This window comes from Xiphophorus maculatus, chromosome 7, assembly GCF_002775205.1.
Source record: "Xiphophorus maculatus strain JP 163 A chromosome 7, X_maculatus-5.0-male, whole genome shotgun sequence".
NCBI lineage: Eukaryota > Metazoa > Chordata > Actinopteri > Cyprinodontiformes > Poeciliidae > Xiphophorus > Xiphophorus maculatus.
Genome location: NC_036449.1, coordinates 10762487 through 10783348, shown reverse-complemented (window position 1 = coordinate 10783348; position 20862 = coordinate 10762487). Strand labels below are relative to the sequence as shown.

Here is a 20862-nt window from a genome sequence, read left to right as displayed (position 1 = left end):
AAAATCCCATTCATTTATTGGTATTTTAAGTTACCAACAAAGTAGTGCATTTCTATGAACCTAAGTGGAGAGAAATTGATGCATACTTTGATCCATGTTTTTATGAAGGAAAATAGAAAATATGTGCTGTACATTAGTGTTCAGTCCTCTTCGTACTAATACCTAAAATAACATTCAGTAAAAAATATATATACATCTCTCTTTAGAAGTGATCTAAGTAGTAATTAGAGTCCAAAGTGTGTGTGATGTTATCCCAGTTTAAATATTGCTGTTCTATAAAAGCTTCTTTGGTTCTTTGCCATGAACACACCATGTGCTTTGTGATTTATGGTAGGGATAGCATCATGCTGTGGGGATGTTCTTCCTCAGCAGAGACAGGGAAGCTGTCAGAGTTAATACGAAGATGGTGCATATGTTTTTATACTGAATGACTCAATATAGAAAAGCAGACATGAACAAAGAGAACGATATATGAAAGACAACATAAAAGCAGAATATTTCCCATCGTAGAACGCAGCAATAAAAATACCCAAACTTCAGGAGAGCAGCTGAAGGAAAAGTGCAGCTAAAACATGTTGAATAATCAGATTTCGGGAAAAAAAAAAAAAAAAGAGTTCAAGGAAAGGCGTAGCATGAATGCATAATTGGTACAATCAACGTTTGCATTAATGTTGAACTTAATAAGTTCTTCATTTCACATATGTTGCCATTCCAGTGCAACACAGACAAACATTAAAACAAAATGTACCAGACTTCTATATCTGCCCCTGCTCTGTGTAAACAGAGGGGAAGAGGTTAAATATTCAGTCTAGTATCAGGCTACAACAGCATGGCTGTGTAATAAAAGAGTCTGAGTGATCAAGTAGCTTGCAAGGCTCCCAGACCAGGTCACTCTGTTACATTATTCATTTGACTCATATGACTTATGAAAGTAATTCTCTAACCCAAAGTTTATGATACATGCATTTCTATTAACAACTGAGCTGCTGTCTGTTCAACTGTAAAATCTACAAAACATACTTGTTGACTTTAAGCAACCAATACCCAAAATTAAATACTACACCCAATGTTATAGAACCATGAAAACCTATCCCATTTCTATTTGGCTCTTGGCTTCACCATTTTGGATGAACTGCTTATCCCGTGGAGACACTTTCAAAATGACATAGCCTACTAAAAGTAAACAAGGTTTATGTATTGGGATCATATAAATGTGGATTAAAAGTGGCTCAGAAATGAAGCCTTGAGGTACGCCTATAGGTGAACTGAAGCAGGCAACGTTTTAGGTCAAAACAAATGTTCCTTTTTATTTAAAAATGAAAAAAACAAAAACACAAGTAAGCAAACACATTTTTATGCTCTCCATATATTTGTTTGTCCAAATTTAATCTAAAACTGAAGACAAATTTAAAAAAGCTCAACAAAATAACAATCACAACAAAGCAAACACATAGCACTAAAACGCAAGAGTTCAGTCAGTAGTCAACACAGGGAAGTTTTAAGAAAATACATTTAAAGTGCTGAATATATATATAGTTCTTTAAGACAACAATCTTTATGAATGAAGTAAGACTTCATACAAATACAACAGATTTGTGTTGCTAACAGCAATTATTACAACACTTGAGTCCAAGTGTTGAATTATTCTACATAAACTTTATGCTTCGTAGAACATCTTGCAAATGCAAAGTTGACCACTTTTTTGTAGGATGGGTGACAATTTGAACTTTGCTAAAAAAAAATGTCAACATTTGCCCTTTGCTGTTAAAAGTGACAGTTTTGTTCTAGCTTAGTTTGGATGATACATTAACAGTTTCTTTTTGAAATATTGATTACAATTGTAGATTTATTGTATATCAAGTCATCAGAAGTAAGGTCCGATGCTCTGTGCTAGACATTTTTTTCCTTTTTAATGAGAGCTGAACAAGATTGAAAGTTTCACAGAACAAATACATTTTTCCTTTCTTTGACTTTTAGGCAACTACTAGATCTTTCTTAGGTCAGAAGTGTTTAGCTTAATAATATTGACATCCCTCAAGTTACCCAGGTGGAAGATGTCAGAAGTCTTCCTATATAGTGCAAAGGTGGGGGGGGGAGAATGTAAAAAGAGCAGAAGTGGAGCTTCTCAAAGTTTTTATGAAGCTCTGTCAAAGATGCCAGCCTTCTGATGTGGACTCCAACATCCCTGATGTGCTTCTTGGCTCACTCTACAGTTCTCCTCCTCTTCAAAGCCTTTACACTTCAAAGCTGGGAATTCTCTTTTCAACCCTCTGGTCCAACTGTGCGAGTTTGCATCTATTCTCTATACGGAGCCAAACTCTGCCATCCAGGATTCGTATTTTTCCAGGTCTGCAGCAGAGACAGATTTTGAGATCTTCTTCAGAGTCATAGTGAAATCCTCCATGGTAACAGGCATCTGCAGCTCATCTTTAGACAGCGCTCGTATCTCCTCCGGGCTCAGGCCTTGGATTCGACGACGCATGGCCATCATGGATGCATCTCTGATGCAGACATGGCAGAAAAGAGGGTTACCAGATATCCTGGAACTCAGTGTTTTGAGACTTAAATGTTCAAAAATAGGGTGGCGTGGTTTCTATGAAGAAATGCTGCCTAAAGCTAGAGGCTGTTCCTAGATGAAGTACACAAGGTCACTGAAGTAATGATTAAGAAATGAACAGAGATCGTTTCAGAACAGAACATTCCTAAAATCCTCTGCACAGCTTTTGCAAAACAAATCCACAGACTAAGAGAAAACTAAATCTATTTACATAATATTAACTTCCAAAAATGGAAAGGAGAGATGTGAGAGTGGTGCCCCTCTCCCATCTGTTGCAAGGAACTGCCAGTGACGTGGTTTAATGACAACTTTTTTACAAGAAAATTTGACTGTTCTGAAGTTCTCCAATTGGAAAGAAACACAATAGAAATATTCTGAGAAATGAGTTGCTAAAAAATATTTTGTTTTTGCATAAAAATAAGTTTAATCGTTAAGTATTATAAGTGTAATAACAGGACTTTTATTTCAGCGCCAGTAGGAATAATTTTTGCTTTTTTGTTTTAAATAAAACTATGTAGATAATTAAACATTTTTCTTTTTTTGTAAACCCTGAAGCTGTGTCTCACAAAGGCACAGCTGTTCTTTAAGTGACAAGAATTTAAAATAGAATTCATGTCGATATATTAAGATTAACTACGTAAAACAGACTAATAAATGTGGAAAAATCAAATAACTAAATTTATTTGTAATTGGTTTCCAACATAAGGCAGAGAATTGCAAAAAATTAACAGTCTGGTTACATGATTCTGAGTTCTGGACTGAACCTCTAGATTTTCAGCCTTCACTACGCACATTTGGTCAGTCACATCATATTACAAATCCTTAATGTGATTTACTGAGTTCTGTTGTACAAAGAGTTGGAATGTGTTTTTTTTTGGTCAAGAAATTTAAACAAGCTGCATTTGTATTGGGATTTTACATGGGAGGACAACACAATGAAATGTAAAATTGTAAAATGGATTAAATGTTTTCAACATGTTTTTACACCTAAATATCACAAAACTGGGTGGTGCATTTGTAGTCACAGCTAGAGAGTGAAACTTTTGCTCATTTGTTTGTGTAAAATAGATCGAGTTCGGTCATCCATGATAAAGAACCTCTGTGAACATCAATTTTCAAATACAGCCACAGATTAGATTATGAGTTAGATTTGCCCTGCAGCTCTGGCTTCATGTTTAGGCTGGTTGTACTATTGGAAAGTTAACCCCTGTCCCAGTCTCAAGTCATATGCAGCCTCTAACTCTGATCAGTTTCAATGTCCTTGCTGATAAATGCCAACACCACTGTGTGTGAACACTTTTTACAACTGTTTTAAAGAAGGCTCTGAATACTAGAGGATGAAAGTTAAAACAGCATTCACATTACTGTGTATAAGACAGATCTTCAATTGTAACATCTGATCACGTTGTCCCAAGTACGCACAAACCTGCAGACGTTGGTGATGTCCGCTCCCGAGTATCCCTCAATCTTTTCCGCTATGAGGTCGAGGTTGACGTCAGGAGCCAACTCCACCTCCCTCAGGTTGATCTTTAAAAGCTCCACACGGCCCACGGCTACATGCAGACAGAACGGGCCAGGCGTTAAGGTGAGACTTCAAGAGGAAATGGATCTATCAGCATGCATTGTCCTCATCTTGCGTGAAAACAAGTTGGACGGCGGTGGCTTGAAAGGTCACCTGTGGGCAACGGGATGTAGATCCGCTTCTCCAGTCGTCGCCGCAACGCCTCGTCGATGTCCCACGGGAAGTTTGTGGCAGCGAGCACCATCACCATTTTAGAGGGGTCATCATTTTCCAAGGCTCCGCCAACACCTGAAAAACACACAGAATTACAAATGAAGTTTTGCCAAAGTAGTTCTAATTCTAAAAGTATAAAAGCTCACATTTTGACAGGTTTTATACTTTGAATCCTCTTTCTTTCTTGGCCGATCCACTCAATCAGCACCTACTACACACAACACCTCCCCCCTGTGGCCCACTAACCATCCATCTGAATCAGAAGTTCTGATTTAACACGCCGGCTGGCTTCATGTTCATCTGACGTCCCTCTTCTGCCACAGATGGAGTCAATTTCATCTATGAAGATAGTTGTTGGAGCGTAGAATCTAGCCTAAGGAAGAAAAAAAGAAAAGATGAAAACAGTTCTTTACACATGCAGATAAACAAAGAGTCAGGTTGGAAATGTTTAATATTCCAGCCAGAAAAGCAGTCTGCAGAAACACTCACCATTTCAAACAGCAGACGGACAAGTTTCTCTGACTCGCCCCTGTATTTGGAGGTGAGGGTGGAGGAGGACACATTGAAGAAAGTAGTCCCACATTCTGTGGCCACGGCTTTGGCTAACATTGTCTTTCCGGTTCCTGGAGGGCCAACCATTAGTACGCCCTGAGGAGAACAGTGTAAAAAAGAAAATAATCAGATAGACTGTTGCAGGTAATTGAAGGTAGCTGATGAGGAGTCCCACTGGGAGGATCTACAATCCAGGGCTGGGTGCCTGAGCATGACTCCTAAATGTAATTGTTATGAAGGGATATTTATTGTTGCCTGTTTTAGTGTTTCACTGGTAACAAAATCATTTTTTCCATGGAACGTATTGTAAAAATAATTATTTAGATCTAAGTCACGTGCACAGCAGGCACAGTTACTACCCGAATATTTGTCCCTTTTAAGCCATTTATCTAATTTTTCCACCTTCTACACACTTGCGGAATTATTTGCATTTGTTAGTTTATTTGGGTTATGGAGACTTATTGCATGGTTAAATTCGGTTAAGAAATTTTAATTATTCTGTTCAATTGCATTGGTTTGTCCCTCCCCGCTTCCAATTTTTCCGATTTGATTTGTAAAACAAATCAAAGAAATCACCTTGAAATCCTCCATCTATGGCACTGTGTAAAAGAGTTTTGCCACTCAGGATATAATCGTCAAGTTGAAAGAACTCATAGGCCACAATTAGGAATTTTAAAACAAAGAACAAATAAATTATAACTTGATCCTACCTACTGTAAAATTTTATTGACATTTAATTTTTTTAATAACTTGTTTTGTTGGATGTTTTTGGTCCTACTTATTTGATAATGAAAAAAAAATGAAGCTAGACATATACTTTGACTCGCACTAAAGAAGATATGCATCAATCACTTATAGTGGCAGGTCAAATTTTGTGTCATTTTTGAATTGTGGTTTGGAGGCCGTACAAAATTATTCCAAGGGCCACAAAAGATTCCCGGGCCGCACCTTGAGCATCCACAATCTATCGCATCTGTCTAAAGAAATGAGCACAATTACAAATTTATCTGGATTTCTATGAAAGCAAGATAGTCCAAACAAACAGATAAATGTCAAAGTAAATACAGTATAAAGTAAGTATAGTACATAAAGAAAAAGCAGTATTCTGGTACTACAATAAGAAACCTTTTTAACTGCATCTGAAATGCCTACCACAGATAGGAAAACAAATATTAGATTTTACATATTAGACTATACAAGAAGTGTTTTAGTTCATTTGTATGTATTGAAGTCTTAAAATTCTAGCCACATGTTAGATTTCCAGTGTAAAACACTACAAACGGAAAAGACTATCAGCATAATGGTTATAAACATTAAGGACCAATATGGCTGAATGTTAAAACTAATGACACTTACTCTTTTTCTGAACTAACATTTTGCTCCCTTTCCAGCATTCAAAGAGAAATAAGCACTGCTTTGTTTTCAGCTTGAAATGCTTACATGTGCATACAGCAGAAAAAAGATAATAACTGAGCTCTTGTAAAACACAGTAAAGTGTTGACTCTCAAATGGCAGGCCTGAAGGGAAAAGGTCTCACATGATGAGGCTAAGGAGAGGCCGACACATAAGATGATGACAGGGAGAAAAGCTGGGGGTTCAAAGGATTTTGATAAATTAGAAGAAAATAGATTAAAGCAAAGAAGTTAGGCACAGCACATCTAAAACAGAGCCAATCCACTCATCTCATACATGTCCGACATTAATAAGTACTTAGAACTGTGTGAACACATAATGCATGAGCAAATTCATTCATACACCTAAAACATTTTCAAAAATCGTATGTGACAAACCTAAAAACACAAAGTAGTGTACATCTTACAAAGACAGAAAATGATACATAAACCTTTTTGCCAAAAATATGAAAAGAATGCCAAATTCATCTCTGAATGTTGACTCAATGCTTTGCAGAATCAGCTTTCACTGCAAGTCTTTTGGAGTATGTCCGCTGACTTTGAGGCTAATTCTTTTGCAAATCATTTTATCTAGGTGTGTCAATTTAATGGGGGAAGATCAATAGAAATGCATGTCACATTTGTTATATTTTTATTGGCAAAAAATAAATCTAAATAATATAAACTGAAGTGAAAACATAAAAAAAACAACATTTAAATTCTAAAGGGGTATCAATATTTTTTACAGTGCAGACCTACCTTCCATGGTCGACGAATTCCCTTGAAAAAGTCAGGCATCCACATGGGGAGCACAACAGCTTCTCTCAGAAGCTTCTTAGCATCCTCCAAATCAGCAATATCATCCCTACAAATCACAGAAAAAAAGCCAGAAAGCAGAATAAAACAAAATCCATCAAAATAGCAAAACTTGTAAAGAAATACACATGAAACCCACCAGTGTACATTAGGATTACGGGAGATGATGTCTCTCTCTAGTGAGTCCACTAAGTCGCTGTCATACCCAGTACCATCAAACTTCTTCTGTTCTCCTTCCGCCAATGAATCCACTTTCTTACCCTGCTGAAAAAAATTATTTTTCCTTTAGAATAGAATATACTTTATTGATCCCCAAGGGGAAATTGCTTATTTATAGAAAGCTACCCCATCTTAGGTAATAAAGACAAAGTTTGTAAAATATATATATATACCTAAGAGTGATAGTTCAAAATGACTATATATAAACAAATATAAACTTATATATAAACAAATACATATAATATATAAACAAATATAAACTTTAACTCCCTATATTAATTTACTAGTCAACCAAAACATGAGCAACAGCAGCTGTCAGACCTTATCATCTTTGGCCTTTGCGGCCCTGTTGGCCTGCCTCTCTGCTTTAGGGTTGGCCTGAGCGCGTCCTCCTCTGTGCTGCATGCCAGGAGAATCCTTCCTGTGCTGCTTTATTGCGCTGTTAGGCCTTTTCACCACAACAGGATTCCTACAAATACACAGATGGTTAAACATACCAACAATCATTTCTGACAGGGAAACAGTGGTAATAATAATAGACAGGAAATCACCCCCCACATTCAAAAGCAGACCTATAAGTGGAATAGTGATGCAGTGAGGCTGTAGCGATAAAACCGACTATGCAAAATCACACCCTGTGTCGTTTTGTCCCACAGTCAATTCAGATACAACATCACTCACCTGTGTTCCACTGGGATGGGTGGGGGCCAAACTGCTGGGTCCTCTGGCCGCTCCAGAGGGACAAGGATGTCGACTGGCTTCTCGGACTTGAAGCTCTCAAGGGTTCCCATGATGCTTTTCACCTGCTCATATTCCTCAGTCAATTCCTGTCTGAGCTGCTCACACACAGAAGAAAGGAAACAATTTATTTTAACTTAATCTTAACATTAAGTTAAGTTTGCTAATTGATAAGATGAGTGGCCATTCTAACAAATATTAGCAGTTTTAGCCAATACCAATGTATTTATCTATTGTTTGCCACTGTAGTAGGATTGTAACTGATTTGATAAGATACAAATGATCAGATGATCATTTTTCACCAAAGCTATCAGGTAATTCTACATGCCAGGCAGCCATATTGGATTTTGAGGTAGAGGTGAGAAAATTCTGACTTTTCCACTAAGAAGTCTAACTTCTAGGGGCATTTTTGTGAATTTTTCCATCTTAAAACTCAAAAATTACAACTTCAGAGTAAATATGGGACAGAAACTATTTGTTTTTCTTTTTATGACAAATAAGTCCATGTCCTCTAAACTGTACTATTTTAAAATGTATCTCAAAATGGTGGCACATGGAAATCTGGGTACAGTATTTACTGAAGTGGTAGCTGTTAGAAAAAGCCTTGAGAATCACTGCTCTGAATGCATCGGTCTTGATCCAAGAGCTCTTTGTGCTGTACTTTTGCGGCAACCCCTAAGAAAAATCACTTTTTTAGCTTTATGTAATCACAGCTTTCGTCCCTCTTCAGATGTTTTCAACAGGGCTGCTACCCACTTGTGTAGAGTGGCTACTGGATGTCTGTCTTGTCTCAGATTCGCAGGGACGGGGGTGTGGGGGGTTCAATGCTCTGTTCATGATCTGGGGTCATTTCCTGTTGTGTTGTCCAGCTCTCCAACTGAGAGAGAGTCAAGCACAAGGGACTCTTTTACTCAGCTAATTTAAATTCAGTGTTAACAGTTGCTGCCTCATCTTCCTCATGCATTTCTGAATTTGTACAAATTTGATAAATATATAGTCTTGTTATTATTTAGTTTTATTTATATTTCAAAATCTCTAGAAAATGTGTGGAGAATTAGGGGGAAAAAAAAACATTACAGGGTTCCTGTAGATTTTCCATGTTTTTCAGGCTGAAATCAGCTTGGGCATTTGGTCAAAGTGCAAGTATAAAAGTTCCCTCTTAAATTACTACAGATAGTTATATGGTGTTCTTTCTTTAAATATACCCTGCAGAAACCAGAAATGGTAAGGATGAACAGACAGGTGGATTAACATACAGAAGGACAAATTGATGAGAGTTGACAGACAAAAGTTGAACAAGTAAAAATGGATGAAAGGGTAGACACATCTAAGGATTAGTGCATGTGTGAATGCTTGGACAGATGGATGGAAAGATGGCTTTATAGGCTGCATAAGCACCCTATTGAAAAACTCCCAGAAACCCAATAACCAGCATGTTAGATGGGAGATCATGAATTATAATAGAACAAAAAATATATCAAGCCTGATAGTAGTAGTAAAAATAAAACCCTACATTCAAACTATGCAAAAAGAAAGCAGGAAAGTAAGACGTAATCCAGGGTGACTCCTGTGCATTTGTCCTGCTGATCTGCAGTTCATTGTCAATGCAAGTGAAAAAGAAGGATGACTGACCTGTTGCCATTTAACCTTCAGAGCTGGATCTCTGAGGGACTGAGAGTGCTTGTGGATCTGCTGAATCACGCCTTGGTAGTACACCACGGAGGAGTCGTAGTTTCCAAGCAGGGCATACTCACGGCCCTTCTTGGCGTTGTCACATATCTCTGCCAAATTCATGCTTCATAAACAGCTGTAGAAAAGCAAACAATCTCCTGAATTAACTGCGCGATTTAACAACGAGTTTGTACATTTTAGCAACTGAAAAGTCCACGGAACTCTACAAATAATTCACCAAGTCTCATTCATGTTAAATGGCCAAAAGATTTAATTAATTATGCAGCTTCCTATCAGTTATACAGCAACACCTGCTACATGAAAAGAAGCTAGCTGATAACAGGGACACCGATTTGTTTTTCGTTTTTTTAACGCGGGTGAACAAACAGCTCGGAAAAAATACAATAAAAACAATTCAACACCCAAATTACTGTACGAACATATTTACACCCACTTTGACGTTAGCTTTTTGCTAACTCGCGGTCAGACGGCGACAGACAAAAAAACAAATTCAACTGGCCGCCGTGTGTCAGTAAGCAAACACTCCCATAATCCTCCCACAAGAGACACATACCGTGCATTTAACAATACCTTTTTTTGTGAAAGTGTTCCTTACACCTGCACAAAATGCGACTGTGGGTGAGGTAGTTTGTGAATTAGCAGTCCAACGTTGAGCAAGGTGTTACCATGGGCGCAAAGAGACGCCGCGTGAAGAACATGGACAGTCTAGGTTGCCGCGATGCTTTCACTTACGCGTTCAAAAAAATGGTAAAGAAGAGAACACTGCACCTGAATGAGAGATTATCAGGAGAATGGCTTATTGGGAAGGCGGAAAAGCTAAAGAATCGATGGAGAAAATGTATTTACATCAGCTTTCCACATGTAACAAGTCTATTCCTTTTTAGTGACTGGACTGAACTGAAATAATTATTTTTGCACGGGGTTTATTAAACGCTTCATCAGGGTTGTTGCTACGCAAGAGATGACCGCTAGTCGTCGCTGAAAATAGGTCAAATATTGAAATCTGGGTGAGACAGTCTCAACATTAGACATTTTATTTTCATTCGTTCATTCTCCGCTTATTCTTGAAGGGTCGCCAGGTAGCAGGTGCCTATCTCCTATCTCCAGCGGCGACAGGCGTGGTACAATCTCGACAGATCATCACAGAAGAAATAACCAGCTCACACACTTACACCTTTGGTCAATTTGGAGACCAATTAACTATCAGTAACATGTTTTTGGATTAAGCTGGAGTACCAGGAGAGAACTCACGCATGCACCGAGAAAACACGCAAACTCTAAACAGAAAGATCCCAGGCCAGGATTCAAACCCAAGACCATATTGCTGCAAGGCAACAGTGTTACCACTGTGCAACCAGCCCCCATATAATAGAGTTTATCGGTTGTGACAACAATAACACAAGAAATTAAATCAAGTTAATTTATTTCCATTTAATTGTTTATCTAACTGGTGACATAATTTTAAAAGTACAATAAAAAGTAACATTTTTCAGAGCCCTGTTCCTGCAGTAGCTCTGAAAGATTCTCTAGAGACATTTTAACTACATATTAACATTCACATTCACTGCAGCACTGTTTTTTCTGTCATTGCAGCTGGAGTATCATGAGCAGTGGTGGTTCTTAAACGAATGCTGCCCCTCACTCAAACAAACCCCCCAAAGGAAGCCAATCTAACTGAAAATCAATAGATATAGTGAATAAGAAGTCCTCCTAATATACTGTAAGTCCAGGTTTTACAAGTTTCTATACATCATGCTTTTCAACGATTTTGCTTATTGCAAGCAAACACTGAAAACACTTTTTTTTTGTATTTTCAAAAGTAGAAACAGGTTCTGTAAATTTAGCTGTTTTTAACACACAACTGTTCAGTGTATAATAAGCAAAATACTATGCATTTGTGCTGACCAGACTAATGAGGCCAGATGTTAAACTGGGGTTGAGCAAATCCAATTTAAACTTGTCTAAGTAATAAAATGACTGTTCCAAGTAACTGGACATACAATTGAGCCTTAGAAAACCCTTTTCACACTCAACTTACAGAATTTAATTTAATTTTTTTGCTACACTCTCTGCATGCTGCTCTGGGAAGAGATCTGTAACACCCCATCAAAAACCGCAACTAAACCACAGCCTTGTGGGATGATGCGAGATGCTGGTAGGGAGGAGCGACTTTGGTTTCAGGTTCCCCCAGAAATTGCAGTCTCTGCTTGGCCCATTTCACAATAGCGGTGATGTTCTTCGATCAGCTCGGGGTCATCAGAGAGCCGCACTCCGACAAATTAAATCCCATTCACTTTCTCTCCTGGACGGTCGCTGATGCTGAGGCTTTTGCGTTTGGCTCACGACCTTCAGAACGAGATGATCGTTTCCTTTGTTTTGTCCTCAGTGAGGTCGTCTCTGCACCAGCCCTCTAGCTGTTTTGGCTTCCAATACCATGAAATGGTCCCACTACTTTGATATCATCTGCACATTTAATGATCACAACAGATCCACATTGATAGGACAATAATCATGACACTGCACTGATCCAAAAGTTTCAGCTTCCTTCAAAGTTCTATAAATAATGCATAGTAAAGTGCGTTTTCTTCATCACTCAGACTCAAATAGTCAAATTGCTATGCTTTTGTAACATGTTGTTTAGACAGTTTACATGCAACTTAATAATCAGTCATGTTTGATACATTTCATGCCGATTCCTAGGAACCAGAGCTTATTCTAGATATGCTTTGCAGGTCAGCTGTATGAATTTATATTTTGTACCCATAAAGTAGCAGCATTTTACAACTTGCATTCTTTCTTTTTCATTTGTTATGTAACATTATTCTAGACTTGTGTTTGCAACGCATACAGAAAAAGAAAATGATTGCAAATTTCATCACAGTTCCATTGTCATTCTATCTGCTTTGGTGACTTTAAACATTTTATTTTTGAGTCTCTGTCCAGCAGTCTGCAAAGTAATTCAATGACAGAACATAATTCTACTAGAGAGAGATCGACGTAGACTTTTCTCGTCAATCATAATTGTTTTCTGAAGTGCAAATACTTGACATATCTCCACATTGACTTTTTGTAGAAATATCGGTTAAACTTTTGCTCCAACCGATCGGTCTTTGCTGCCATGACCGTGACCTGTGCCTCACATCTGCCAGAGAGCATTTTAGAAATGACAGAAAGCTTCTTTCTACTTTTGAAATACCGCTCACTAATTTAGTGACAATGTTGATTTTAAACAGATGTTCAGACGGATCCTGTGGCCTTTGTCCACCCTGCAAGTCCACAGTAGACCTTAGCACTGACAAAATGTCGTTTCCTGTTCTCTCTGGCTCCTCAGCTCCCTAACAGAGCTCTCACTCAGCTGCTTCAGTCTCAGGGGCTTGTGGCTCTTCAGCCGATAAGCTAAAGTCAGGAAGATGGCGTCAACATGCTCCTTCTCAGCGGGGTCTTTGGCCGAAGTCTCGAATAGGGGGAAGTTGTAGCTGTCGGCAAGACAGTGAGCGGCAGAGGCGGGCACCTGCCGATGTTCCCTCAGGTCACATTTGTTTCCCACGATGATGCGCGGCACCAGGGGCCCCACGGAGTGTTTGCTGCACTCTTCGATCCACTCGGGGATGCTTTCGAAGGATGGCAGATTGGTCACGTCATACACAAAGATGACGGCGTGAACGCTGCGGTAGTAGTGCTCCACCATGCTCTTCCTGAAACGCTCCTGACCCGCTGTGTCCCAAATCTGCAACTGGAAAAGGGGGCAGAAGCAGATTCGTTGTTGTTCAGCGCGCACAGCAAGAGTGACGCTGTCGTTTTCTTACCGAGCAATCAATCGGGGCAAGAAAACAAACGACAGCATGGAGAATCTCTGTTCGGTCACCGTCTGGTTTGCAGAGTTTGGTTTCAAGAATCAGTATTGTAATGATGAAGAAAGACCTTTGACATGTGATTTGGGACTGAGCTGGTTTACAGTATTTTGTCGTAGTATTTATAGAAGAAATAGAAATTAGGGCTGGAGCAATTAATCGTGATTAATCAATTATTAAAATAACTGTCAACTAATTTAGTAGCCGACTAATCATTAACTGGCCTTTTTTTGTAGTAGACTTAACAAAGGCCAATTGCTGGAGAAACAACATACTTATTAAGCTAAAACTTTCACTTCCAGGGTGAAAGCAAACATAAACACACCCAGAATAGGAATAGAAAGGTTTAAATGAAAGCAAATCCATGAATTAGAATGGCCTAGTCAAAGTCCTTACAAAAGGGATGTCTATAGATGCTATACGTGAGACAGTTTGTGAAGAATGGGCATTAACATAAGTCTCTAAATGCACAAAGCTGGTAGAGACAAGTCTTAACACAACTTTTTGTTGGTGTAAAAGTCAAAGAAGACAGATTTGTGGTTGAGGGTGTAACGAATACTGATATTTTTGCAAGACATTGTGTCATGAGATGTAGCACCTGTTTTCCTTCGATGAGAACATCGAAGAGAAAACTGTTGAATGAACAGCTCTAATTATAGACTTTTGCAAACTGAAAAAATGTTAAAGGTAAAATATAAAATCCTAAATTGTGGACAGCTGTAGCCCATTAGCCCGTTTTTCACTAAAGAAGCTATAATTTCATGAGACGATTGGAACGCTTTTCCTCTAATCTTCCAATAAAACCAATACACCACACAGAGCATGTTTATCGTTTCTTGTGGATAATTGCTGACGTGCGTCACCTCACCTTGATGGTCTCTCCGTCCAGCACCACCGTCCTCTCCCTGAAATCCACCCCGATAGTTGCCTCTGGGTTTTTCAGGAAAGTGCCCCCGCAGAAGCGGTAAGTCAGGCACGTCTTCCCCACGTTTGAGTCTCCTATGACTATTATCTTGAAGATTCGTGCCTTTCCACAGTCACGCTCTGAATGAGCGGAGAGCTCCAGGGAATCATTCAGATTGAAAACTGTGTCAAATTCTTCCTCTGGTTTGTTTTCTATTGCCATGGCTCATCTCGTTGCTGTCTGGACGGCGGTCAGGTATCGCGAGAACTTAAGAAAGCATCGCTAGATGTCACCTTTGGCCAAGAGGAAATCATTGGAAATACGCCAAATCTGCCTGTGGTTATTGTTTTACTGTATTGATTTTAGTGAGTTCTTCGAGGGAAATTAGCAAACGGACTGTGCACATTTATATGCAATGAATGATGAAAAGGAAAATCACATGTGTTGTTTAAATTAAATGTATTTTTATTTCATTGAATTTATACACTAAAAAACTTTTTTTTTTTACAGTTTAATGTAAAACTTCCACATATCTTGGGTAACTGAAGGAGTAATTGTTTCTTTTCTAGATTCTTTCTCACATTTTGGTTATTTTTTTATATAAATACTGCCATATGGAAAACTATCACATCTCAAGGTCATATGGGGGTAATCTAATCTTGGCCCACCCCCATATATGTGTATATATATGCACAGTCTGTTTGCTAATTTACCTCACTCACTAAAATCAAAACAATAAAACAATAACCACAGGCAGATTTTGCGTATTTCCAATGATTTCCTCTTGGCTACGGGTGACATTTAGCGATGCTTTAAGTTCTTAAGTAAAATTGCTCATTGCTTTTATATATATATAATATATATATAGAATTGTACAGTATGAGCATGTGTGGGCTCTCCAAACACTAAAGTTACATTGAATTTAAATTTTTCATGATTATTTCAGATTTTTGAAAATGTGACTATATTTTACCCATATAGAGGTAAAATTAGTAAAATTCCAATTTTACCTCAAGAAAAACATTAATAGTCAGCGTTGGTTCTCCTATTTTATTATTAACTGATCAAAACATGTCACAAGGTCCATCTTTTGTTTAATTCATTGTTAAAACTGCTGTTTTTTTATTTTTAGAAAGCCAGTTTTCCATGTTAACACATGGTTCTCTGTGCTGTAATTCCATGTACTGTTCAGACTGTGTCAGAAGTCTGCTTTCAACATGGGTGGTTTAATACAAAAGACACCAAAATGACATTTTCCAGATATAATGGACACCAGTTTATTTTTCACATATACAATAAAATCACCTCCTAATCTGTGAAAAGTAAATGTAAAAGTAAAATGTAGAGTCAAGCTGACACTCATCGCTATGGACCCTTTGGGTAAAATAAAACCCACTGTTACTACTGTTGCATTGTTGTATGCTGACAGAAATTCTGATTCATCTCCACATCATGATTGTTTAAGCAGCAGCAGTTCGCTGGTCTTGCATTTCGCAAATTTTATGCTCCCAAAAGCCGTTTAATGCCTACCATCTCTCAGCATTTTGGACCAAATACTGCTAATAAACCAAAACAATAATACATGTCATTTCATTTTGGAAGGCAGAAATTAAATGATCCTTCTACATAAAAAACACATAGTTCTGAATACATATCGTAAAATGAGCCACTTGTAATCACAACAAAAAGAAAGTCGAACGTGGCAAGAAGGCTTTTGAGCCCAAACCTGAGACTGCAGCAAACACTGACTTTGTGGTTTCAAACTAAAAATTTCACAACCACTTAATGAGCGCAGAATCACATCATCTGCATAGAAAAAGCCCTGTTTTTCGTCCAGTTTAGTTTGGAGTCATAAATGAGAGGCACTTAAGCTGCCAGACCTCAAAATTCTGATTTTACGCCAATGTGAAGCTGGCGTGCAAGCACATGTTCAAGTTAAACACAAATGTGATCAAAAACATGTCACTACGGAACCAAACTCAGAGTACAAATAATTAAATACTACCCTCTATAGTTGTCCATATGTTTAAAAATAATAAATAGGAAAAAAAAAAATAGTTCCAGAGTTCCCACAGCTTTGGCGGAGCCAAATGAAGTCTAGTGTTTTGCAAACAGGGACATGAATACATCTGAGAGATGTTTAAGCACCAAGCATGAGACGAAACCCCTAATTCAAATGTTTAAAGTCCACTCTTCATCCCACGTTATTCACGTGTATGTAGGTATCCGATGTTCCCACTGAGGCGAGCTTATAATGAAAAAGTATGAAAAATTAACAGCTTAAGGGACAAAAAAAGATTTGTCCCTGTGAAAGCAGGAAGAACACATATATGGTAAAAGTAGTGTTCAGGTAATGGCAAGAAAAAGGTGTCAATCCCTGTGCTGTGAGTGAAAAGGATGTAAATGTGTGCCACACTTTTAAGAATATTTGTAAAAACATTTAACAATGATTTTTTTCCCCCTTCCAATTCATGCCCTTGTGTGTTGGTCTGTCATTACACAGAGATGTTTGTTGTATTTACTTAATCTCAAAATGATGTAATACTGTAAGTGGGTGAAAGAGAAAGAAAAATAACCTCTCCCAGTCCTTAACTTATGTCTTCAAGTTAAATGGCTACTTTAATACTGAAACATCACCAGTGGCAAACAAAAATCCCCAATAAAAATAAATAGCCATTATAAATAAACACTTCTTTTGACAGGGGAACATCGGTTCCCTACCAGTTCTCATCAGAGAAAGAACTGGAGCTGCAGGAATCGGAGTCTGCATCCGTTAAGCCGTCCAGGTCCCAGTCGGCGCTGGAGCCGCTGTCGTCGTCCTCTTCCGTGGAGAAGCTGTGAGCGGACCCGAGGCACGCCGGGTACACGCGCGTCGACACGCACACGGGCCCCAGGGTGGACACGTACACCGCCATGATGTTCTTCCACGCGTCCCGAGCGGGGTCGTACTCGTGGATGAGGACCCTGTTCTTGTTGTGCTGAAGCAGCGTCTGCGTGAGGAGCAGCAGCCTGCCGCTGTGCTGGATCACCTGGTAGTTGAGTGCTCGGCTGTCGATGGGGATGTCCCCCAGCCTCTTCCACTCCCCTCTTGCAGGGCTGTAGGCTTTGACCACGGGGATGTCGCACACGCAGACGATCTGCTCCTGGAAGACGCAGGCCTTGTGAAGCTTGTCCCTTCTGAGCGAGCCACAGTGGCGCCAGCGGTTTCTCTTGGGGTCGTAGCAGAGCATTCTCCTTTTGTTCACCACGTACAGGTGATCATGCAGAGCCACCACTTGCATTTTCCCCAAAGAGTGAGGCAGCGGGGCCACCAACGTCCACTGGTTCCTCTGGATGCTGTAGCACTCTACCTCCTTTAATCTGACGTCTGTGACTGGATTTCTTCCTCCCAGAAGGTACACGTGGCCGTTCAGGTAGCCCATCCCTGAGTGGATTCTGCCCAGCAGCCTTTCCGCCAACTCCTGCCAGCTGTTGAGGACGGGATTGTACAGCCAGAAGTGTTTGGAAAGGTGGGAAGCCAAATACAAGTTGTTGTCCGGCGTGGCGCAAACTATGAGCGACTCCATGGTGGAGCGTTTGTAATCTTGACTGCTGAGATCTTCCAAAGGCGGAGCCATAAAATACAGGTCCTCGGAGTAAGGGTCGCAGCACATGATGTTGTCGTTGGGCAGGCCAAAGAAGAGGATCATCTCCTTCGCGCTCACGCCTATTCTATGTTTCGGTGCGTCCAGAGGTGCAGACATGGCGCAGCCGTCCTCTGCAGACCTGCTGAAGAAGGATGCCAGGTATGTCTCGATTAAAGGCCTCGCCGCGAGGCTCTCCAGGTAACACTTGTCCTTCTCGCTGAACAAGCTCCAGCGCACACACTTCAGCACCTGCAGGGCGTCCTCTTTATCCACAGGTGCGTTCACCTCCAGCCACTGGATAGCTGCAGAGCACACCGTCTTCTCACAGTCCACGTCCAAAGTATCGAGAGACAACAGTTCCTTAAACTGATCCGAGTTCAGCTCGCACAGATCCCCTCCGTTAAACACCTGATTGAAGTTCCTGGCAATGAAGGCTCGGGCGTTCTCCTTTAACTCCGGATTGTCGTAGGTGTCCGCAAACTTCAGCATCCCCACGCAGTTGGAGTGATCCAGCCTCCTGGTCATGTAGCCGGAGCAGGCTTTCCGGATGTACTCCAGCTGCAGCATGTTGGCCGCCGCGTACAGCCGCTGCACGTTGCTCTCCGTGATGGTCACCCTGCCCGTGTAGCAGTAATCGATGATGACCGACATGGATTCAGAGTCCACGCCGCGGATGAGCACCCTCTCCTGGGCGCTCTCGTTCAGCCCGCCCGTGAACATGCTCTTGAAGTACGGGCTGGCAGCGGCCAGGACGTTGCGGCTGCACAGAAACGCTTGACCCACGTCAACTCTTCCTCCCTCGCGGTGCTCCAGCGATAACTCCTCTTCGTCCTCCTCATCGTCGTCACACTCAACCCCGATGGTAACGTCGCCGAGCAACCGAGAGTCGTACATCAGTTTCAGCTCGTGCATCAAGCCCCGAGCGTGGCTCACGTCCTCCAGCACCTCCGGACCGTTGAAGCAACCCAGCGATGAGGCCATTACTGCAAACTCGCACTTTTTAAAGCCCAAGTCACAAGTTGTCAGGCGGCAAACATGCTGCGCTTCTCCCTACTCTTCGATGAAAATCAAACCTGGTTAAATACACTACAGCCGAACGTCCGCCTGAGTGTCCAGAAACTAACATTTCTCGGTGTCCACATGAGCTTAGTCTCACTTCTGAATGAAATATAATCTACTAATCACAAACAGAGCATCGCTTCGTGTCGCTGTCAAAGCTTTTTCTTCTTGTTTTGATAGTAGCAAGCAGATAGCTACAATACGATTAATATGCGTCTGTTTGGAGTGGGCTGCTTCTTACTTCCGGAGAAGGAGTTTCAGAATAATGTGCCCTCTCTGTGAATTATCACAAATACTGCTTATTCGCCCGCTTTATTTCCAAATCTTCAGTTCCTTATAATGCTCTATAATGTTATTTTACAACATTAGCTACTTTGTTGATTTAAAATCAAAACCTTTCTAACTCAAAAATAGAAAATTAAATCTCTTATTTTGAAGCCTTACTGCATGCTGAACTTGTACGCTCTCACAACCTTGCTAGAATACAGCTAAACCTTCTGATTGGTTTGCAAAACGGTGTCAATTCGGGTTCGGTTGACCGAGATTCAATGAATTAAGTATTTTAATTATTTTATTAGAGAAATATTCTTTCCCAGCTAAAGACATAAATAATTTAAGGAATTAGATGACTAAACAGACTAGTATCGTTTAACAAGTCCTAATAATAAATGGAATAGGATAAATATTACATTATCTTCTACAACTGATGAAAGATATAATGATGTAAATGGATACAAAATGAACAATGAACGAATCTTAACAAAAGTACTCATGGACAGCCGAATAAAGCGAAACACCAGTAATGACCCAAAACTTGAACAGCACGATTATGATTCACAAAATGTCATAAGCATAACTGCACACTATATTTACTATCGTCGTTAAAACCCATATTATTTGATTTCTGGGATAATTTACTTGCCTTTGGACTTTTAGTTACAAGATAAATAAATCCTAATTGTTGCTTTGATTAATAATATCAGCCCTAACGTGAGTGATTTCGGTAACCTAATTTTATTCTTAACAATACATCCATTGCTGGTTTTTTATGTACCTAAAATTGGCCCCCTTACCCATCACACCAATCTACAAGTTGAAGGAAGTCCTAAAGACTAACAAATAAACTTTGAATTAAAATAACTCACTCGGAGCCCTAATAACTGCTTTGTAGCTTTATTGCAAAGTATTTATTTAGTTACAAGACAAGACGTTCCACATAAGATGCTTCTATTGTTTGGTCAGTGGTATTAATCTAGTCTAGGTTTATAATTTATGCATGTCATTTAAGATCAGCAATAAATATGACCAGAACTGCATACATGGCTTTTGTATGTAAAAGCCATTTATTTTTAGGTGAATCTGCGGTTGAGGTCGTTGATTCTGCGCAGGGCGTCTTGGTTGCGGATGGTCTTATGGACGGTGATGATGAAGGGGAATGCTGAGGGCAGTTCCACCTTTTCACTCAACTTCTGATGGCCCCAGTGGAGACAGCGCAGCCATTCTGCAAGGTCACGCCGACCTCCTCGCTCCAGTGCGTCTTGGAGTAATTTGGTCTTATTTGGCTTGTCCCATGACCTCTCGTACCTGGTAATCAATGCAATATCAGAAAAAAGGAGAGAGGTGCAAAATTTTCTAATGTTTTTATCCCAAACAGGATCCAATGATACGAAGTAAATTTGGTGCAAAAAGTACTGTGACATTAAAATTGTTTTTTTCTTCTTC

The 20862-nt window shown here is 39.8% G+C and overlaps 3 protein-coding genes across 5 annotated transcripts; all 3 read right to left on the bottom strand.

Moving 5' to 3' along the window:
* Positions 1 to 1292: 1292 nt before the first annotated feature.
* LOC102222160 (katanin p60 ATPase-containing subunit A-like 1) lies at positions 1293 to 10451 on the bottom strand. Of its 2 annotated transcripts, none has more exons than XM_023336355.1 (11): positions 10271 to 10451; positions 9641 to 9815; positions 7952 to 8106; positions 7592 to 7739; positions 7191 to 7315; positions 6995 to 7100; positions 4782 to 4940; positions 4539 to 4665; positions 4233 to 4367; positions 3984 to 4110; positions 1293 to 2501 (listed from the first exon to the last, which is right to left on the bottom strand). In XM_023336355.1, exons 2-11 carry the CDS (start codon positions 9800 to 9802, stop codon positions 2303 to 2305), a joined length of 1443 nt encoding a protein of 480 aa, XP_023192123.1. In that variant the 5' UTR covers positions 9803 to 9815; positions 10271 to 10451; the 3' UTR covers positions 1293 to 2302. The 2 variants fall into 2 exon arrangements, with proteins under 2 accessions (XP_023192123.1, XP_005798088.1); XM_005798031.3 differs by having other exon boundaries at positions 7191 to 7312.
* Positions 10452 to 11156: 705 nt separating this feature from the next.
* On the bottom strand, positions 11157 to 14692 carry LOC102217081 (ras-related protein Rab-33B-like). 2 transcript variants are annotated; one of them, XM_005798095.3, is made up of 2 exons: positions 14420 to 14692; positions 11157 to 13433 (listed from the first exon to the last, which is right to left on the bottom strand). In XM_005798095.3, the coding sequence occupies exons 1-2, from the start codon at positions 14675 to 14677 to the stop codon at positions 12987 to 12989; spliced, it is 705 nt and encodes a 234-aa protein (XP_005798152.1). In that variant the 5' UTR covers positions 14678 to 14692; the 3' UTR covers positions 11157 to 12986. The 2 variants fall into 2 exon arrangements, with proteins under 2 accessions (XP_005798152.1, XP_023192549.1); XM_023336781.1 differs by having other exon boundaries at positions 11157 to 13427.
* Positions 14693 to 15702: 1010 nt separating this feature from the next.
* Positions 15703 to 19358, bottom strand: LOC102216826 (kelch repeat and BTB domain-containing protein 7-like). Its single transcript, XM_005798094.2, has one exon. It carries the CDS (start codon positions 19060 to 19062, stop codon positions 17173 to 17175), a length of 1890 nt encoding a protein of 629 aa, XP_005798151.1. The 5' UTR covers positions 19063 to 19358; the 3' UTR covers positions 15703 to 17172.
* Positions 19359 to 20862: the final 1504 nt, after the last annotated feature.